Source organism: Trichosurus vulpecula, chromosome 4 (genome assembly GCF_011100635.1).
Source record: "Trichosurus vulpecula isolate mTriVul1 chromosome 4, mTriVul1.pri, whole genome shotgun sequence".
Classification (NCBI taxonomy): Eukaryota; Metazoa; Chordata; class Mammalia; order Diprotodontia; family Phalangeridae; genus Trichosurus; species Trichosurus vulpecula.
In genome coordinates this window covers 424,085,937-424,106,847 of record NC_050576.1, presented here as the reverse complement: position 1 = coordinate 424,106,847, position 20,911 = coordinate 424,085,937, and the positions used below count along the sequence as shown (strand labels likewise).

Below are 20,911 nucleotides of genomic sequence, written 5' to 3'. Positions count from 1 at the left end.
GGGAAATGTAACTTGGGACAGCATACAATCTGCTTGGCAGATCTCTACTAGTGGGTAATTAGTAATTGCATTTAATATTGTGGCTAATATCCATTAGTAGATTCAGTTATCAATTTTACGATTTAACGGATGGCTGTTGTCTTTATTGGGGCATATGAAAATGGTATTTGCTAAACGTGGCAGTGATAAATTAATTGTGCCTCTCTTTAGTATTACTTCTTCCTCCCACATACTAATTTTCAAAGGGTTTTAAAATCTTTACTATGTGTACATATGCATATTTTGAAAGACTCTAATATTTCCATTGGGCTGGAACTCTGACCATGTTTTACGTAATTATAACCTCAAATAGTGAGAGTTCAGGCACACAGGATTTGTTTTTCACACTAATTTACTTGGGGACAGAAGTGTTAATTTAATAAGCTCAAGCTGTGTGAGGACGAGGACCTCTTTCCCAGCTGCTAGCCTGGTGCTCTGCAAACATTAGGTGGCTTAATATAAATAGTAACATGAGCTAGTTCAATTTAATTCACTTCATTGTTTGGTGGATATTAGCTGAAGCCCACATAATATATTGGCTGAGACATAGACAGGCACTTTGGATCCCGCTTGCTTATGTCTAATGCGACCTCCTTCTTTAGAGAAACTGATGTCATTGTCTTCTTTCTTGTACCCTCCCCTTCTCAAGGTTAGTTGATAATTTCTGCATTTGCGAAGGTTACAGTGTTCCCCGTTGTCTAATGTATGAGATATATGTGGAGACCTGCGGACAAAATGCTCAGAATCAAGTGAACCCAGCTACATTTGGGAAGGTAGGTTGTAAAGTTGAGAAACAGACAATTCCCTAGGAGGAAAAAGAGGGGGTATTTTTGGTTTGCTTTTTCCCCCAGGATTTACATGAGAATTTATACTTGTTACTAGCCTGATAAGTTTAGTTTGCCTTTGGTGAGTCCGGTTCATCACCCACTGGGAAAATTTACATAGTTAAAGGCTGGAGATGGTAAATGATTTTTGCCACCTTGGAATGTGCACAGAGAGGCCGCTTTGGGGACAGAGCTGAGAATGTGAAATGGAGATCTACTTTCACCACTGGCCAGTGGCTCATAAATTTCAGTAATCCATCTGTGCCCCAGGCCCACTTGTGCTGCTTTAACACTTTACTGGCTTATACAGGTCAATTGTTTCAACTAGTCCTGCCCTACAAGTCTCCCCATGAATTTTCCCCTCTCCCCCAAAGACTCTGTCATTATGCCAGGCCTCTGGAACACCTACCCTTTTCTAAATCTGAGCTGCCTTAAAGTTTCACGCAGAGTATTTATTTATAAGGGAGAGTCAAGTTTCCAACATGTCAGTGGGATATAAGAAAACGAGAGTTCTAACGAAGTGTTTTCATAGGAAATGGGCAGCTCTCAGCTCCCAGAGTCTATGTTAGAACAAAGGGAAAAGGCAGCTGTTGGGAAGGCAGCAGGTGGGGTTATTTTGCTGGGTGAGTGCCACAGCTGCATTCAGTCAGGGTATTTAAGGAGAAAGAGAATGACTAGCCCCTCACCCTGCTGCAAGCAAGCACAGAGCAATCATTATGAAAAGAGAATGTGAAGGAGACAGGATTCTGGCTGTAGCCAGTCAGCCCCAATCCCTGGTGGTCTGCCTTTCTCTCTGCATGTCAGGGTGCTCTGCTGGTGTGTTCACCCTCTTGGGAAGGCAGCCAGGAGAACAGGTGGTGTCTGGATACTACCCTCCCCCACCACACACACACACACACACACACACACACACACACATACACACACATACACACACACCCTCTGTTAGCCTTTCTGTGTCCAAGTTCATTCAGTTCCCCAGTGTCCTAGCATATGTAGTACCAATTGGGAAGTCTGTGATGACTTTTGATCTTTGGGTTCAGTGGGCACTAAGTACCGATTAAGGCTTGTCCACTACTGCCATTAGAGTGGCTTTATGTGTGACAACCAGTACTCATTGTCTGACTGGGCGTAATGCCTTCTGGCCTCAAATCTGATCTAACCAGAATCAGAGCTACCTGGGGCTCCCCCAGCCTAGAATGACGCCATTGGCCCAGGGTGCTATATGTGAGCTTCGGCTTGGCATGATTGCAATTCTATGTGTTTGGCCAATTGGTAGGTTTGCAATCAGTAGGGCACTGATCCCAATAATTGGTAAAATGTACCCGATCCACCCCTGGCCCTGCCAGTATTCACACACTCTTCTATAACCACTCACCCAAAGTCAGACTATTTACCTTGACCAAATTAATGTAGCCTGTCACAACTGTGCCCTCCAAATTCACAGACACCCTTTGTCTTCATAGAGAAGAGAAAAGGATGGGAGTCAAGGGAGCCATAGCTATGATGTCTCTACTGTTAACCTCTAAGATACAGGCACGAATTGCAGAGAATGAGAAGGCAGGGATGGACCGTGATCTGTACCACTGGAAGGAATATTCACATCAATTAAATCACAAGATTATAGGTTTTAGAACTAGAAGACACTTTGAAGATCACATAAATCCAGCTCCTTCATTTTACAGACGAGGAAGGGAATGAAGTGCTTTGCCCAAAGTTACATGTACTTAAAAGGAACAGATTTTTTGTTGTTCAGTCATGAACACCCCATTTGGGATTTTCTTGGCAAAGATACTGGAGTGGATTGCCATTTCCTTCTCTAGCTCATTTTACAGATGAGGAAACTGAGGCAAACAGGGTTAAGTGACTTGCCCAGGATCACACGGCTAGTAAATGTCTGAGGTTGAATTTGAACTCAGGTCTTCCTGACTCCAGGTCTGACATTATAAAGAAGTGGAGCTGGGATTCAAACTTAGATCCTTTCTCCCCAGGCAAAAATCCTGTTTCCTTAGCTATGAGTAAAGTAATTTAACCCAGTTAATTTTATATTAATATGTGAATAACTAATCTTCATTCACACATTTTTTTAAACAGGATGCTTTGCCTGGGCTCTGTGGGGGGGGGGAACCCTCTTCTCTTTTCTCCTTCAACTTTCTGAATTGGTTATCTCATTAACTCTCCATAGTTAAATTATCAACTCTATGCCAACTTCTCCCAAATCTACCATCCAGCACTTCATCATTTTCCCCTGACCCCCACTCCTGAATCACCAACTGCCCGTTGGGCATCTCCTCTTGGAAAGAGTCATAGGCACGTCAAACTCAATGTGTCTAATTTTCTTTCTGCCTAAACCCAACCCCCAACCTAAGCACCCTGTTTCTGTTGAGCTTTTTGCAACTTGAAGTGACTCTCACCTCTTTACTCTCAATCACACCCCACCATACACACATCTTACTTAGTCAGTTGCTAAGTCTATTTTACCTCATTAACATCTATCATGCCCATCCCCTTCTCCCCAGTCAGACTACAACCATCCTAGTCCAAGTTCTCATCTATCCAAACCTGCAAGATTTTAATAGCCTCCTAACGTGACTCCCTGCCTACTGTCTTTCTTCTCTAATTTCTGTTCCGTACAGTTAAAAAAAATTGATGCTCTCTTAGATCATAGGATCATAGATTTAGAGTTAGAAAGGACTTTATAGCTCATCTAACACAGCCCTCTCATTTCACAGATAAGGAAACTGAGGCCCATTGAGGTGAAATGATTTTTCCCAGGATCACACAGGTAGTGAGGAGCAGCCCTGGGATTTGAACCCCTATTCTCTGATTCCAAATCTCTTTCCACCGTATGACCTTGACTCCCTCAACTCCCTTCGTACCAACCGCAATTAAATTAAGTCAACTCTCGTCCTGGATGGCTACAGGCAGTCTATGCCCAAGACCCCACACGAAGAAGCCACTCTAGTCCTTCTCCAACATGTCGCTAAACGTGGTTCATTGTTGCCCCCTACTGGTTTGCAGCTGCCATTACATCCAATTTCTCCCCTCCACACTGATAACGGAATTGATATTCCTAATGCACAGGGCTGACCACATCACTTTCCTGCTCAGAAACCTCCAGTGTCTCCCTCTTCCTATCAGGATACAGTGTTTCCTCCTTTTGGTTGTTCAAACCCTTCATAATTGGGTGTTAGCCTACTTTTCTAGTCTGATTGCAGTTTTCTCTCTTTTATGCATTCCGTATTCTAGACAAAATAGCCTGTTTGCTGTTCTCCGTACACGGCAATCCATCCCCTTTTCAATGCCTTTGCACAGACTCTCCCCCCCAGGTTCCTACTCACATCTGCTTCATAGTATATCTCTAGTTTCTTTCAAGGCTCAGTGTCTAGGCTAGATCACGGGGCCTGGAGTCAGGAAGACTTAAATTCAAATCTAGCCTCAGACACTTAGGAGCTGTGTGACTGTGGGCAAGTCAACTGAAGTCTGCCTGCCTCAGTTTTCTCATCTATAAAATGAGGGTGGCAATCACACCCAACTTTCTAACCTAACAGTTGTGGGTGTAATGATATTTCAAAGGTCTTTGCAAACCTCAGAGTATAACATTAGCTCTCTATTATAGCTATTATTACTTCTTTCAGGAAGCCTAGCCTTCCTATCCCTACACCAATTCATTCCAGTTGCTAGTGCCCTCTCTTTGAAAATTACTTTGTATATATACTTCATTTTCTATATGCTTGTATGTATACTTAATATTTATTTGTATATATACTTTGTATATACTTGATTTTCTAAGTACATGTAGTTTTCCTTAATGGAATATAAACTTCTTTGCAGACAAGCAAAGTTTCTTTTTCTTTTTTTTAATCTTTATCACTAGTGCTGAAAATACTGCCCTAGTAGATGCTTAATAAATGCTTGTTGAATGAAAGATGGTATACATCACACTCCGCTCTGCCTGCAGGAAAAAGATGTAGACCTTTATAGACCTTGGGAGCGAGAGAGCAAGCAATAAACATTTCTCTCTTCTTTTAGGTTTTAAAATCTGATCACATTATTCCCCATTTAGCTCCAGTGACTCCCTTTTGCTGCTAGGATAAAATTTGATACCTCTCTTAAGCTTTTAAAACCCTCCATAGCCTGGCCTTAGCCCGTTCTTCCAGCTCCAGTGGACATTACTCTCCACCTTGCCATCTGTGATCTGGCCCAACTGGTCTCATCTCTGTTCCTTACATAAAACTTTCCATCTTATATCTCCATGTCTTTTCACTGGTTTTCTCCCATCCTTCTCTTCCTTTAAGATGCTGTAGGGATGACCCCAGGTGTAGAGAGGTCTTGAAGGAAGGCAGAATAGACATTTCTAGCCTGTTCTCTCCCTACCCTACTCCAAGGGAGATTGTGATTCTTGCCAGGAGGAGAAATAGGAGGTTAGGACCAGTGGCCATTCTGTACACCTCAGAGAGAGAGGGTACCAGATTAGAAGCACATCTATCTGCTCCCTTAAATGTTGTTAGTCTAGGGGATATGACTGGGTTCCATCTAACTTCTGATCACTTTGTCATTAATGAGACCAGTAGAAGGAACACAAGCTTTATATCCAAGGCTGTGTCCCTTCCCTGCTGAATAGCAATTCCATAGTGAACATAGTGAATAGCAAAGAAACCCATTTATTCAAATCATAGCAAAACAGAAATAAGAGAAGGAATACATCGGAGAATGTATACCAGACAATACCCCTTGAGAGTGAGATAGTTCCCATTTAACCGAGAAGGGGAACTCTCCAAAGTCTCTAGTGCAGTAAGCTGGAGGTTGGGTGTGATGGAAATCACCGGTTCCTCTCATGTTTTCCCAGAGTCTTTTATTTCAACAACTTAAAGTGAGGTTGGCCTCTCCTATCTTCTTTGAATCTGGAAGCCAGAAGCTCCCGAAATAACTCAAAGCCCGAAGAGTGCTGAAGAAAAATGGAACTTGAAGAGTCTCAAAGAGGACTGAAGAGATCTGGGACTCTCCTGCCTTGACAATTCCATCCCATCCCTCAAACAGGAGGGGTGGCCAATGAGGAGGGCGGCCATACCAACGGGCATTGGGACAGGGATTACAATGCAATTTATACACCACCTTCTGCATGAAACCTTTCTTGATCCACCCCCAACTTCTGGAACCTGACCTGCCAAACCATCATGTATTTAGCTACTTTGTATTTATCTTCATTTTAATTCTATATTTGTATATATTTGTGAATGTACTTATTGGAGATCAAATCAATTAATACTTAAGGAAATTAATTCTGATTATTCATTGGAAAGACAAATACTGAAGCTGAAGCTTAAATATTTTGGCCACATAATGAGAAGACAGGATTCATTAGAAAAGACTCTGATGTTTGGAAAGATTGAGGGCAAAAGGAGAAAGGAATGGTAGAGGATGAGATGGATAAATCTGTTCATGGAAGCAAGAAACATGAACTTGGACAGACTTTGGGAGATAATGGAGGGCAAAAGGGCCTGGTGTGCTATGGTCTATGGGATGATGAAAAGTTGGATCCAACTGAACAACGGAACATTAACAAAATGTACTTGTCTCCCCTATTAGAGAGGATTGTGTCCATTTTAAAATAGATTTTGTCTTTAGTCTATGGTATACACTGGAAGTGTAAGAAAATAAAAGCAACTCAGTCCAGGCACAAAGAGAAATTCTCTTGCTCCTGAATCCCCCACCTCCCCACCCTCAACTCCGCCCCAGACAAAACAGTCTTCTGTGAAGCTGTTTAGACCCTTCTCTGCTGGCAACTTTCCCATTAAAATACGTGGTTCACACATCAAGTACAGTAGCTGAGGGTACCACAGGGTGGATGTTCACCACAAACTTGGTATTGCTAATGCCTAAACATGTCTTTCCCTCTTCTGTCCTTAGTCCCATAAACTTCTTGCCAGTACGGAGTATTTCATTTTTTGTATTTGTATCTGCTGTGCCTGGCACAGTGCCTGGCACATAATGTGCACTTAATAAATGTGTGTTGGTTGTTGATTTTTATAAAGTCCTGGATTTGACAGATATACGTTCGATTCTCCCTATGCCCATCCCAAGGGGGATTTTCTATTTGTTGGCCTTGATCTGAAAAGGAACCCGTTGTAAAAATTCTGTGGACAAGCAGATAAGAAAGAAAAGGGTATTAGAACCGATGTCTTTAATCTTGTTGATTTCCTATTTTTCAAAGTGATAAGATTAGACTGAAATTATGATGTCTTCTCATATTTAGCCTTCTGATTTGATATTTACTTTGACATTTGGTCCAACTACTACAAAATCTGTCTAAAGACAGAGAGCTAATTCTGAAATGACTACTATCTCTCTAGCCAGGCATTGCTTGCTTACTAAAATATAGTCAATTTCTTTTTTTTTGTGATGATCAGTTCCTGCCACATACAGTGGTTTCTGAGTCTATAATCTACAGACATGATAATTAGTAATAATTAGTAATCTTAACTTTTGGTTTCTTTGATTTCTTTATCCTGACATTGAATGAATATTTTCCAACAGCTGTGGGTAAAGATAAGACACTATCCCTCCCTGCACCCATTTGACATTGAAGTCACTGAGTCTCAACATATATATTAACTTACTTTGGAAGATATTGTCCAGTTCTTCACATATTATCTCTACTTCTTTGACCCTGCAGTGGGTTTCAGGGCAGAAACTGCAGTTATCTCTACAGTGATAGATTACTTTGTGCTCGTTGTGAGCACAGGAGGGAGAGATGACTAAGGATCCCATGAAATGATCTGTCTTGTTACCTTTAGGTGCAAAATGAAACTATTTCTACCAAATATTTTATTTTCTTCTCCAAGGAGCCATCAGTCATCCTTATGTTTAATCATAACATTCGTGCCTTCTGGTTTCATTTCATTAATAGAACATTACTATAGATGGTGTTCACTTCATAGAATAGCAAAACTTAAATTTGGATTTAAAGCAGACATTTAGTCTAAAAAAAGAATCCCCACCATAATATAGCTTCCCTTGGTCATGGACAAAAATAGCATGTTAAGAGCAACAGGAGCAGCTAGGTGGCACAGTGGTTAGAGTGCTGGGCCTGGAGTCAGGAAGGACCTAAATTCAAATGTAGCCTCAGACACTTACTAGCTGTGTGACCTTGGGCAAGTCACTTAACACCCATTATCTAAAAAAACAAAAGACCAAAAACCCAAACTCAAAAAAAGTACCAACAGTTAAATTTGTGTTTTCAGGTGTTTAAGAACGCAAATCCTTTCCACCATTCCATCACTGTCTTTGTGGCAGTGGAAGGACCAACGGCTCTTTTGTATTTTTGACTGCTTAATGCATCACTGTGGCCAAAACAAATCTTTTGTTTGGTGACTCAGTCTCTGGTGATGAATGAATCTTTCCATATTTAGGCACTTTCTGAACTATCTGGGAAGAATTCTGCATTCAGACCTGGCTGATTCTTCTCTTTTTCTAGTCTCCTAATTTTTCTCCTCTCCTTTTTATACTTCGTTTGTTTTCTTCTAGAAGCTTATTACTCATTAAAAAACAAAAACAAAAACAAATGATCCCTGAATGCCCTTTACCCCTTTCGTTTACCCCTCACTACACAACAGCGTTTACCCTGGCTTACAACCAGTTTCCTTATGGTGATGCTTCAGGTGCTTACACGAGCCAGATGAGGGCGAATAGAATGCACAGCGCGTTTGTCAAAGCTAGCAGTTTGGAGCGTTATTGAAAAAAAGGCCAGGCAACATGAAACTAAACAGAAGGGAATGTTGCATGAGCATAGAAGGGATTGCAGAAGAAACCAGAAACGCGGTCCCCTTTGCATAGTTTTTCATGGCCTTCCTTTGATGCTTTCTTTTATTTTGATCTTCCTCTCCTCCCCCCTTAAAGCCACCCTCCCCATCCCTACCCTCCCTGCCCCACTCCAGGTTCTTCATTTCCCATACACTTGGCAGTAAGCTCCTCTTCTAACTAGAAAACTAGAGCAAACTGAGGGTTTTCTGGGCGGCTGGTATTGTTGTTCCTTAAATGGATCCTTTTGCTTAGTAACAGCGGCACGTCAAACAGAATTTAAGGGCAAAGAACAGCTGAGAGGACCCGAAGGGGAGAACGGTAGTTCTATTTAGGACTGAAATTGTCAGTATCGTCATGAGATGCGGCAGAGTACAAAAACAAATGTTAGATAAGAACGGGCTCTGGGGGTGTTTGATGAATTTCCTGACAACCAACTTTACATTTCTCCTTCTTTTTAGCTTGTGCGCTTGGTTTTTCCGGATCTTGGCACCAGGAGGCTGGGCACAAGAGGAAGTGCCAGGTAGTGTTGCTTTCTTTAAAAATCATAAAATATAGGGCTTTGGGAAACCCCAGAATGGTTATGAATGAAGAAGAAAACACTTATCAAAGAGAAATATTTTTAAAATTTAATGCCAATTCAGTCTTAGATGACTTAAAGGTGACTTCAAGAAATGTAGTCTTTCTCCAGAACTGAAGATTTATTACGTATTCAATTGACAGCCTTCAATTTCTTAGGATTGTTGTTTTTTATTTTAATTTTGTTTGAGAGAGGGAATTTTTTTTTTTTGCTACAGGTACAAAAGCATTAAAATTTTCAGAGGTTTCAGTATATTAAACATGTACACATGTAAATCCTATAGTTTATTTAAATATTTAAACCCATTCAAAGAAAAATCGAATTGTTTTAATATCCTTAGAACCAGAGTATTATTTGAGGTAATTGGCATAGTTCCAAAATGCTCAATTTATTGGCATATTTGAATAGAACCAGAAGTTTTTGAACCTGGGTTTCTAGGCTCAAATCTTTATTGCTAAGCACAAAAGGAAATTCAGATGTTATCTTATGAATCATGGAATGTGAGGTTTCACAAGTATTACTTATTGGTTGTTTCAAATCAACAATGAAAGGAGGATAGTAAAAAAGGTCTGAGGTAAAAAAAAGGAATGTGTCCCCTTCTAACACAGGAAAACAGGAGTTGGGAGTCAAATGCTGGGCAAAGAAACAGCATTAATAATGTGAAATGTTTTCGTCTTATTGATACCTAATCTGAGTAGACAGTTTTTTTCATTCCTTCCTTCCTTCTCTCCCTTCCTTCTTTCCTTCCATCCATCCTTCTCTTTCTTTCTTCTCTTTCTTCCTTCTTTTATCCATCCATCCATCTTTCCTTTTTCTCTTTCTTTCTTCTTTCCTTTCATCCATCCATCTTTCCTTCCTTCTTTCCTCCCTCCCTTTTTTCCTTCCTTCTTCCCTTCCTTCTTTCTTTTCTTCTTTTTCTCCCTCCCTCCTTCCTTCCCCTCTTTCCTTCCTATTTCTTATTCTCTTCAAAAACAAAGTTTTATTAATACTTTTTTTCTTTACATCACAGACATTTCCCAAAATACCTCCTTTCCATACCTAGAAATTGAACTTTCTCTTGTAACAAAAACAGTTAAGCAAAAACACATAGTGACCACAGTTAGTATATACAACATAATGTACTGGTAGTGTCATGTCACTCTGTCAAAAGGATAAGGTATCAAAGAAACAGTATTTATATGCTTGCTTTGCACCAGCTATTGGGCAAAGCACGGGAGATACAAGCACAAGGAAAGAAACAATCTCTATTCCAAAGTGACTTAACATTCTAATGGTGGAACAACAAATGCCTGTAGAACTACTCATAGCATGAATATGAAGTGAAGAAATATAAACATAACTAATAAAATATGTAGGGGAAGAGAGAGGGAGAAGTTAAATGCAAGGTAGTTGAGAGGAAGGGAGGGCACTCGTAGCTGACGGGTAAACCAATCATGAAATCGTGCTAAATCTGCCTTTCTGTTGCTAGTCCTACTGTTCTGCTGGTCACCCAGGCTCCTTGAGAATAGGTAGGTCTGCTTCATGATCGGTCCTATGAGGCAGTTACTGATTTTTCACTTAGTGTCAGTCTTCCTTTTTTGTGATCTTTTCATTTGTGCTGCTGTAGTCATGGGGCATATATTGTTTTGGTTCTGCCTTAAATAGTCCATTTTCCAAATCCCTACAAGGTGCAGAAATTACAACAGAACCCTGACCCAGCCTGGAAGAAAAAGAACCACATTTTCTGAAAAGCATTTGGAAGGCCACAAACCATTACTAGTTCAGGAAATCTGCTCGGTGCCGTTCCAGCTTCCCTCCAAAGAACAGGGGCAATGGCAAACCGAGGGCCTCCCTTCCTCTCCTGACTTCTCTCTAGATCTCCAGATCTCTGGGGGAAGAGTTAGAGAGGTAGGGTAGAATATGAATTTCTTGAGGTCCATAAGGTAACATGATCCAGTGTTGTTTGTCCCTAATACAAAGGTTGAGATAGGGCTGAATTACGACCTTTGTGTTTTATGTTTGTATATTTCTTGAGACTAGGTCCCCTATATCACCCTGGCTGGAAGTGTGGGTCTAAGACTACTGCTAATTGACATGAGAGCATTTCACCTGCTCCAGATCCATCCTGGGCCACTTGCCTCTCGTTGGGCAGCCTGCTGGCCCTCTGGGCCCCTCGGGACTCACAATTTTGCTTTGGACCTAGTGTGCACACCCAGTTGGTTTTAACCCTACTATCCCTCAGAACTCCCAAGCTCAAGTGACCTAAACCTTTCTAGGTTTGGTTTTGTTTTTAAATCACAAATACAGTGAGTGACAAAATTAAGAAAAGGGCTCCAAAACTGTAGTTAAGTTACTTTTTCAAATAATATTTGTTCTTCAAGGCTTGACTGAATTACCACCTCCTCTTAAGTCCTTTTCTGACCTCCCAGCCTCTTAGTGATGTCTCTGTCCTCCAAATTCTTGTACCAGATTGTAAGCTCCAGGGGAGTAGAAGCTATGTCTTAATTATTTGCCACAGTGTACTGCACATGGCAGATACTTTTTTAAAAAAAATTATTTTTTCCAATTACATGCAAGTCAATTTTGAACATTCATTTAAAAACATTTTTGAGTTCAAATTTTTCTCCCTCCCTCCCTAAACAATTTGATATAGGTTATATCACATTGGTAGATACTTAAGAAGTGGTTGTTGAGTGAATAAATTAACTATGACACTTTTCATGGTGTACCATTGATTGGCACGTAGTGTACGTCACTTTTCCATTAGTAGGAATCACTGTTTTATTTTCTTCTTTCTGGACTTTGATTTCATTGGTGTAGAAAACTCCCAATGAGAAAACTCTTTCTGCCAGTAAAAGGTACTTTTAATTTGGCACTGCAAAGAGTCTGCCTTTCAGAAGACCTCTTTTAACATTTTTTTCAGGTACCATTATGATGGAATCTGCATCAAGAAAGGTTCCTACTTCTATGGACAATATTGCTATTTGCTGAGTGAAAAAAAGTATCACAGGTCAGTGTTTGGGTTCCTCTGGTCCTGTCGGAACTCCGAAGCTCCTTTTCCAACCTCATCTCCCACTCTGCCTGAGCATCAGCTAGCTGCTTCAATCCAAACATATCATATGCAAGCCTACCTCTCTGCCTTTGCTCACACTGTTCCCTCACCTGGCATGTCCTCCTTTCTCCTGTCCCCTTAAATGAATCCCACCCTTATGATGAGAACCACTCAGAAAGATTATGATTATAGCTAATTTTAGAGCTCAGTTTAAATGTCCTATACTTAGCCACTGTACCTACTCAGTTTACAAAACCCTCACTCAACCCTAGTGTAGTGAATAGAAGCCTGGATTTGGAGTCAAACGTTCTGTGTTCATGTCCCACGTAACTTTATTACTTACAATCCTGTAACTTACAACAGTCCATTTAACCTTTAAAAAATCTGTTTCATCTTCTGTAAAAATGAAGGGACTAGTCTAGATCAGAGGTTCTTAACGTTTTTGTACCATGGCCCCCACTTTCACAGTCTGGTGAAGGTTATAGACCCCTTCTCCGAATAATGTTTTTAAGCAATAGAAGTCAGCGAAAAATTGGGGCAACTAGGTGGCGCAATGAGTAACACACTGGCCCTGAAGTCAGGAGGACCAGAGTTCAAATCCCACCTCAGACACTTGACATACTTACTAGCTGTGTGACCTTGGGCAAGTCACTTAACCCCAATTGCCCCGCCTTCCCTGCCCCCCCCAAAAGAGAGAAGTTAGTGAAAAATAAAGGTGCAAGTAGGGGTGTTCTAATCCAAGTTCATAGACCCTCTGACATCCATCTGTGAACCCCTTCAGGATCCATGGACTCCATATTAAGAACCTCTCATCTAGATGACCAGTAAGATTCTTTCTGGCTCTAAATCCTATAATCTTAGTACTATCTTTCCTACTCAGTGATTCTACCTACCTTAACTCTAGAGAAGATCTTCAACCTGATAGTTTATACTTTTCCCAAAGAATTTCCCAAGAATACCACTTGTAAAGCTCCCTTGTGACTATCAAAAGTCACCATTAGTTTCCTGAACAACAAAGCCTTTTCTCAGTCTTCATTCTTTTTGATATCCCAATAGAATTTGAGGATGTTAGCCAATTACTCCTTCCTTTATAAACAATCAATTGATAAGCATTTATTTAATACCTACTGTTTGCCAGGCACTACGCTGTGCTCTATGTGTATTTTGTGGGGATATAGAGACAAAAGTGAGATAGCCGCTGCCTTCAAAGAGCTTACTCTCTACAAATTTCTAAAACTGTTTCCCTCTGTGCCCTATGTGATATACTTTATCCAACTCCTCCCCTCCCTGATTGCTCCTTTTCTTTCTCACGTGATGGCCCCCTTTTGCATCTTGACTCTTAAATTTGTGTGCATCCCAAGGTTCTCTCCCTGGCAATTTCACCTCCTTCTTGGAGATTGAATTCACTCCCAGGACTTCTGTTATCCCTCATATGTACAGTGATATGTTGTAATGAAAAGACTAATGGACTTGAAGTCAAGAAAGACTTGAGTTCAAATTCAGCCTCCAACAATTAATAGCAGCACAACCATAGATAAGTTACTTCAGAGACTTAGAAGTCTGTGAGCTTCGATTTCCTCCTATCTCAATATAGGTCACATGCATTCCTATCTCTTTGTGAATGCTCTTCCCTTTCCAGATGACAGTCATGTTTCATGGCCTGGCTTAATTGCCACATCCTCTTGAAGTCTTCCCAAAGTGATAGCTCCCTTCTCCAGATTCTTACACTAGACTGGAAGCTCCAATAGAGTAGATAGTGTGTCCCAATTAGATTTGTGTTTCCTATGGCGCTCTTCACATAGTAGATACTTAATAAATAGTTTTTAAATGAATTAAAGAACTTTATACCACTGGTACTTATTGTATACCATTTTCTTTTTTTAAAGAGAAAATAATCTTTTTTAATATTCTTGGGAACCATTTGTGCTATGTTTTCATTCTACCCCTGATTTTTGTCACATTCCTGTTCATTTTCTCATAGTCTTATACAAAGGACAGTTGAACAAAATCTAAAAAAAATCACCACATGCATCAATTTTTTCATATTACGGAGCCATAATTGACCAGGTAACTGATATGGTCTAGGCCAGTTGGCTCGCCATGACATTCAAGGGCACCCCGTTTTCTATAAATGTGAAGTGTTTTTCTTATTGTCTCTTCTCTGGGTGCTTAATCTCACCAGTGCAGGGAATTCTCAGTGAGGAAACCCCTCCTACCAATGAGCATCAGCACACTATGGTCTAATAAAGTTTCTGGGGCCTGAGAGGCCTAGGATCAACGGGGTCAGAGACGATATTTAAGCTTAAATCTTCCTTAATTCCTTACTGCAAAGTTGGCTCTCTATCTCTTATTCTGCCCATTATTATCACTATTATATGTTATATGTCACACACATCATGTAATATACAGTTATTGTATTGTTATATTATAACGTATGATAATCATACTATGTTGTCTATATTATCACTCCAGCTGTAGTTCCTTGAGACCAGAGTCTGTGACTTTTACTTGTCTGTCTCTCCCAAACTGCCTTGTAATTAATGAATCAGCAATATTTCTTGAACACATAATATTAACAACATAGGAAAGGCAATGAAGCTGAGACCCAGAAGCACGAAGGGGCCAAATTTAACTGTTACACGGTATACCCCCAGGCCTTTGTACTAGACCTTATTTTCTTTTCTCTCTGTATTGTCACTTGGTCCCTTGATTTTAATTATAATCCCTAAGTAGGCTGCTCTAAAATCTATCTACCCAGAACTCATCTCTCTCCTGAATTCCTATACTGACGTGTCAACTGCCTGCTGGACGTCTCTGCCCACATGTCGCATAAGCATTTCAAACTCAGTATATCCAAAAACAAAATCATTTTGTCTCTGCCTCAACCGAACTCTCTTCTTAACTTCCTTATTTCTATTGAGAGTATCACCATCCTCCCAGTCAACCATGTTTTCCACCTTAAAGTCATCACATGCTCTTACATACATCTATATAGTCTCCCCCAGACTCCCATATAGTCCATAGATGTCTTGTCAATTTACAGCCACTCTGATATCCATTCCCTTCTCTTCATTCACATAGCCATCATCTTAGTTTAGGGCTTTATTGCCTCTCACCTGGGCTATGGCAAAAGCCTCCTAATTCTCTTTGCTTTTAGTATCTTCCCTCTTCAACCTACTGTCCAAATGACTACCAAATTGGTGTTCTTATAGCACAGGTCTGAGCCTATAACTTCTCTGATCCAGAAGCTTCAATGACTCCCTATTACCTCTAGTATAAAACACAAAGCCCTGACCTTGGAATTTAAATCCTTCACAATCTGGTGCCAACCTATCTTTTCAAACTTATTTTCTACTCTTTCCCCTCAATGTACTCTATGTTCCAGATAAACTGGGCTGATTGTTATTCCCCACTCAAGACATTCCTTCCCTTACCCCCATACATTTGTACAGGGTATCTTTTATGGCCTGAATGCTCTCCCTACCCACCTCTGCCTTTTGGAATCCCTAGTTTCCCTTGAGCTTCCGCTTAAATGCCACTTTTTATTTTCAGATCAACCAGTTGTTAGTCCTCTCACCAGCTTGAGACCACTCCCTAGATGTTCTTTGAATTTACCTTATATATACTTTGAATTCTGTACACATCTGTCCACATATTCATGGGATGATAGGAATGTACATTTAGAGCTTAGAGGGACCTTAGAGGTCATCTACTAATCTACTCCGCTCCTGTTGTATTCTCTCAGGAGAATATAAGCTTCTTGAAGGCAGGGACTGTTTCATTTGTATCTTTTTATCCCTAAAATCTCACACTATCTTTGTTTAATAAATGCTTGTTAAGTTGAATTAAGTGGAATTTAATTTCTGCCTGGTATGGTGAAACTGTGTTTAGTTGGTGTATTTAAGTTGGAGAGACAATGGAATTATTACCAGTGAATATATGATTGGCCCCTTCGAACTATCATGCAGAGAACCACAATCTGGGGAGAAGGTGAAGAGAACAGTGGAATTCTGGTGATAGAAAAGCATGTGACTAAGGTGGTCTTGGGTGTTTTATTCTGCGTATGCCATTGTACTCTGCTAAAGCACCAACACTTGTAGAAAGCAAACAGGACAGTGGAGGGTGGGTGTTTTCTCTTCTAGGGTTTCTCATGTGCTTTAGTTGAGCTGATACAACTTTCGATCTAGACATAGCTAACAGAACAGCTATTTAGTAATAGTCTGTGATGACCCTGACTTCAGGTTTAGCTGAAACTATGTGCCTATTGGAACTGTCTTAAATTGCTCTAAGCCTGGTATGGCCCAGAAGCCTGACACTTATGTACATTGCACCATGGATATAAAGAAGAAGAAGACAGTCCCTGTGGTAAAAGAATTGTCAATTTGATTGGAGAGAAATGACACATACATTAAAAATTAATAATAACGTACTAAGTGGCAAGTGAGTGCCAAGGGTAAATATTCATTAAGTCATAGATTTAGAGTTAGAAGGGGATTTAAAGGTTATCTAGTCTACCCTCCCATTTTACAGATGAGAAAACTGATGTCAAGTTGACTTGAAGTCATCCAAGGTCACAGAAGGCATTAGTTCTAGAAGAAAGGGAGAGCTCATTGTGGGCTTGGGTGATCAGGAAAGATTTCACAGAGAAGATGGAGCTTGCATTGGCATTTGAATGAAGAATGAGTATGATTTTGATTATCAGAGAGGAAGGGGAAAGGTTTTCTAGGACAGAGAAAGGCGGAAATTGTCACCTGCTACTGAACTTAGGAAAAAAGAGGTATGTTGGGCTAGAAGTTAGCTACATGTTGCCCTTACATACATAACTGGACTAGGTTCCTGGGACATGCATTTGAGGATGTGACAGAGAGCCTTGTCAAATTTCTTTAAGGCTGATTATCGCCAGTATCCGCTGCTGGTGATCCCTGCAGGACCAAGTAATACTCCTAGACAGAATCTCTAAGGGTTATGAAATACTAGATAGGAATCCGAAAGACTTAAGAGAGCAGATAGTTTCATCACTACTGCCAAGATAAGGACCTTAGAAAATAAAATAGAGCATGGTAAATGAACAACTGGCTAAGTTGGTGTTAGAAATGGGATTTGGCTTTTTGGACCCAAGCAAAAGATCTGAAGGACTTTTGGCCAGGAAGGGAATAAGCCCAATGAATACCTGGATGAATGTATTTGCTTAGAGATTGGGTAATTTAACTTAGAGGGCTTTAAACTAAGAACAGAGGAAGAAAGAGGAAAACACTAAGATAGATTCCAAATCAGATACTGCAGAGGGAAACAGATACAACAAGAGGAGTAAGTAGTAACACATAGGAGACATTGGCCTATTCGACTATCAGTATATAAGGTTCTTGCAGCTAGGTGGCACAGTGTAGAGAGCTTAGAATCAGAAAGACTCATCTTCATGAGTTCAAATCCAGCTTCAGACACTCACTAGCTGTGTGACCCTGGGCAAGTCACTTAATGCCCTTTGCCTTAGTTCCTCATCTGTAAAATGAGCTGGAGAACAAAATGGCAAACTACTCCGGTACCCTTGCTGAGAAACCCCTAAAATGGAGTCATAAAGAGACGGACGTGACTGAACAGCAAAAGGTACTTGAGGGCAGAAATGGTTTTGTTTTCGTCTTTCCGTCCGCAGTGCAAAGCATAGTACCTGGCGTGTAGTATGTGCTTGATGAATGTTTGGAGGATTTAATATATTTTGTTAAATTTCATTATACACGAAAGCACAGAATGCGTATAACAAACTTAGTGAACTGGAAATTTTAGTGTGGAGTAATCAGTACGCACCCAGGAATTACTGAGACTTTGTAGATGATTCAAGCCTGGACTGTGTCAATGGAAGGGCTCATCCTGTTCTGAAGGAGCAGGAAAAAAATTAAAGGGAAATCAGGCTACCCTTGTACATCAAGAAAATATTTGCATGGCTAGAAATCCATAAACTTGAGGAAGGAAGTTATGGTGGAAAACGTTTGAGTTAAGGGTCAAAGGAGGGAGAAACAAACTGCATAATGGTGGAAGTCTCCTACCAGGCAGAGAATTCGGATGATGAGTTCCAAATACAGATCACAAAACTGGCAAAGAGGAGGAGATCCTTGCGACGGCACTTTAACTCTGAAGATAGCCGCTCGAGCTTTCTCTCCACTAAGGGCGGAGCAGCTGAAACATTCGTGACTTGCCTTGCTTTCATCTTTCAAAAGGCCAAGAAAGTAGCACAGGCAACTGTTATTCTGGATCCAATTGTGACTACTAAGGAAGTACTAATTGGTAAAATAGAATTGACTAGCCCTTTGGAGGTAGTGACTCTGCCATCCTAGAGTTTGGGACTCAATTCAGTTCAATACATATTTATTAAGTGCCTACTGTGTGCAAGGCACAGTGCTAGGCAATGGGGAGACAAAGGGAAAAAAGAATCTTATGTTATACTGGCTACAGCATATAAATACATAAGTAAATAGAAAGTCATTTGAGGAAAAAGAAAGCAATAATACCTAGGAAGATTAAGGAAGGATTCATGGAAGTGATAACTGAGTCAAACTTTGAAGGAAAAAAAAAAGATTTTTGAGCAGAGAAGTGTTGTGGTTAGACCTCTGCTTTGGGAAGAAGATTTGGCTGCTTAAATGGAGAATGGATTGGGCATGAAGGAAACTGAAAGCAGGGGAAAACTTAGGAAGCTATTGTAATAGTCCAGGTGAGAAGTGATGAAAACCTGCAATAAGATAGTGGCCTTAAGAATGAGGAAAAGGGAAAGGATGTACAAAAACTCTCTGGAGGTAGAATCAACAAGACTTGACTGCTGATTAGATACAGGGAGTCAAAGACTATTCCAAGGTCATCAAGCTATGTAATAGGAAAGTGGAATAGAGATCTTGACAGAAAATGGGAATTTTGGTGTAGGGTTGAAAGTAGGGAGAAAGATGATTAATTATGTTTCAGACATATCGCATCTGCATGAAGATGATGACTGAACCCATGGGAGCAGATGAGATGACCAAAGGAGAAGGTAGGGTGAGAATAAAAGAGTTAAGGCCCTTGGGAAACATGCTGCTGACAGAGATCAGGGGATATGACGAAGGATGGAAATTAAAAAGTGTAGTCAGAGAGGTAGAGTAACAGCATGCAGAAAATAGAAAGAGGTTATGTGGCATGGACACCATATTATAGACATGGCACATTTGGTGAAGTTACGGATGTGAAAAAGCTGAAAGAATAGCTTAGTTGGCAGAATTGGGTTCCAAAAAGATCTTAACAGTCAAAAAGGGTAGACTGGAGCTAACAAGCTGACATTTAATAGGAATAAACAAAAAGTTCTTCCTTTATGTTACAAAGTTATTGTTTTTATTGGTGAATCAGTACTAGGCACCAATATAGAATGGAAGAAATGTAGTCAGACAAAGATTGGGAAATTCATTTACAATAGGAGTCAACTGTGTGGTTTGGCAGACAAAGACAATATAATCTTAGGCTAAATTAATAGCGGTATAATGCCTAGACTGAGGTAGCAATAGTCCCTTTGTATTTGCCCTCTCCGTGGCATTATTACGTCTAGCTTTGTGTACCATATTTCAGAAAGTATATTGACAAACTGGAGGGTATCCAACAGAAGGATGATGAGGATGACATATGAGGAATAGTTGAAAGAACGGGAGATATTTAGTCCAGAGAAAATAATATTTAGTGGGAGTGGGGGATGATAACCATCTTCAGACACTGGAAGAGGAATTAAACTTGTTCTGGTTGGTCCAAGAAGAAGAGCTAGGACCAATAGATAGGAGGTACAGAAAAGCAGATTTCTGATCACTGTAAACAAAAGCTTCCTAATAATTACAGCTATTGAAAAATTGAGTGAATTGTATCATGGATCAATAAATTCCCCATCAGTGGGGCTCTTGAAGCAGACTGTTTGTTGAAAATAGAAAATAAAATAGATGGAATCTATGATTTATAAATGCTGCCTTAAGTAATCCCCAAGGGCTCTTCCAACTCTATGATTCCATGAAGTGGATGTGTTTGGAGGACAACCTGCTGTAATCCCTTGCACAAAGTAGGAATTCAGCATATTTATTGACTGGATAAATCACTGAAAAGCCTTTAAGTTTGGGAGAATTCGTACTCACATCTGAATCTGACATTTCTTGTCCTGATGAGATTACGGTACCATTGCATACCAGAACTGAAAAGTCTACATTCCCTATTTTCATCTTTGTCTAAAAATATGAATCCTTGGCCTATTGCTTCAAGTTTTCACCCACAAATCAATTGCTTTGAGTTCTGTGGGATCCAGGCTATTAGTCAAGTGGTTCATCCACTTAGTGGACATCAACATGCGGTGGCTGTCATCTTTGCTACATGTCGTACCTAATATCTTTTTGCGTGGGAGATTGCCTCCAATGCTGCCATCATTATTGTTCAACTGTGGAATTCCTAATTAATCATGTATTTCTGCAGAGAAATTTTTAACATTTCTTTCCATTTCATATTTATTTGCTCCAGCATTTGAATATCCATATCTGTGTATGTATGTGTATAAACACATATATGCACATGCATATACATGTATAAATATACCCACACAAACACACACACATATAGATCACTGTAGGAAGTGTTGTGAGATTAAATACA

The 20,911-nt window shown here is 40.2% G+C and overlaps 1 protein-coding gene across 3 annotated transcripts in view; it reads left to right on the top strand.

Annotated features, from left to right (window-relative positions):
* Positions 1 to 695: 695 nt before the first annotated feature.
* The window catches only part of RFX8 (regulatory factor X8), a 118,807-nt gene continuing 98,591 nt past the window's right edge, over positions 696 to 20,911 (top strand). For 2 of the 3 annotated variants that reach the window (XM_036758204.1, XM_036758203.1), the window contains exons 1-3: positions 696 to 812; positions 9,125 to 9,186; positions 12,146 to 12,232. In XM_036758204.1, coding sequence (XP_036614099.1) covers positions 741 to 812; positions 9,125 to 9,186; positions 12,146 to 12,232 — 221 coding nt within the window. In that variant the 5' untranslated portion in view covers positions 696 to 740. Of the gene's footprint in view, positions 817 to 9,124; positions 9,187 to 12,145; positions 12,233 to 20,911 lie in introns of all 3 variants that reach the window. The other variant, XM_036758202.1, reaches the window with a different exon arrangement.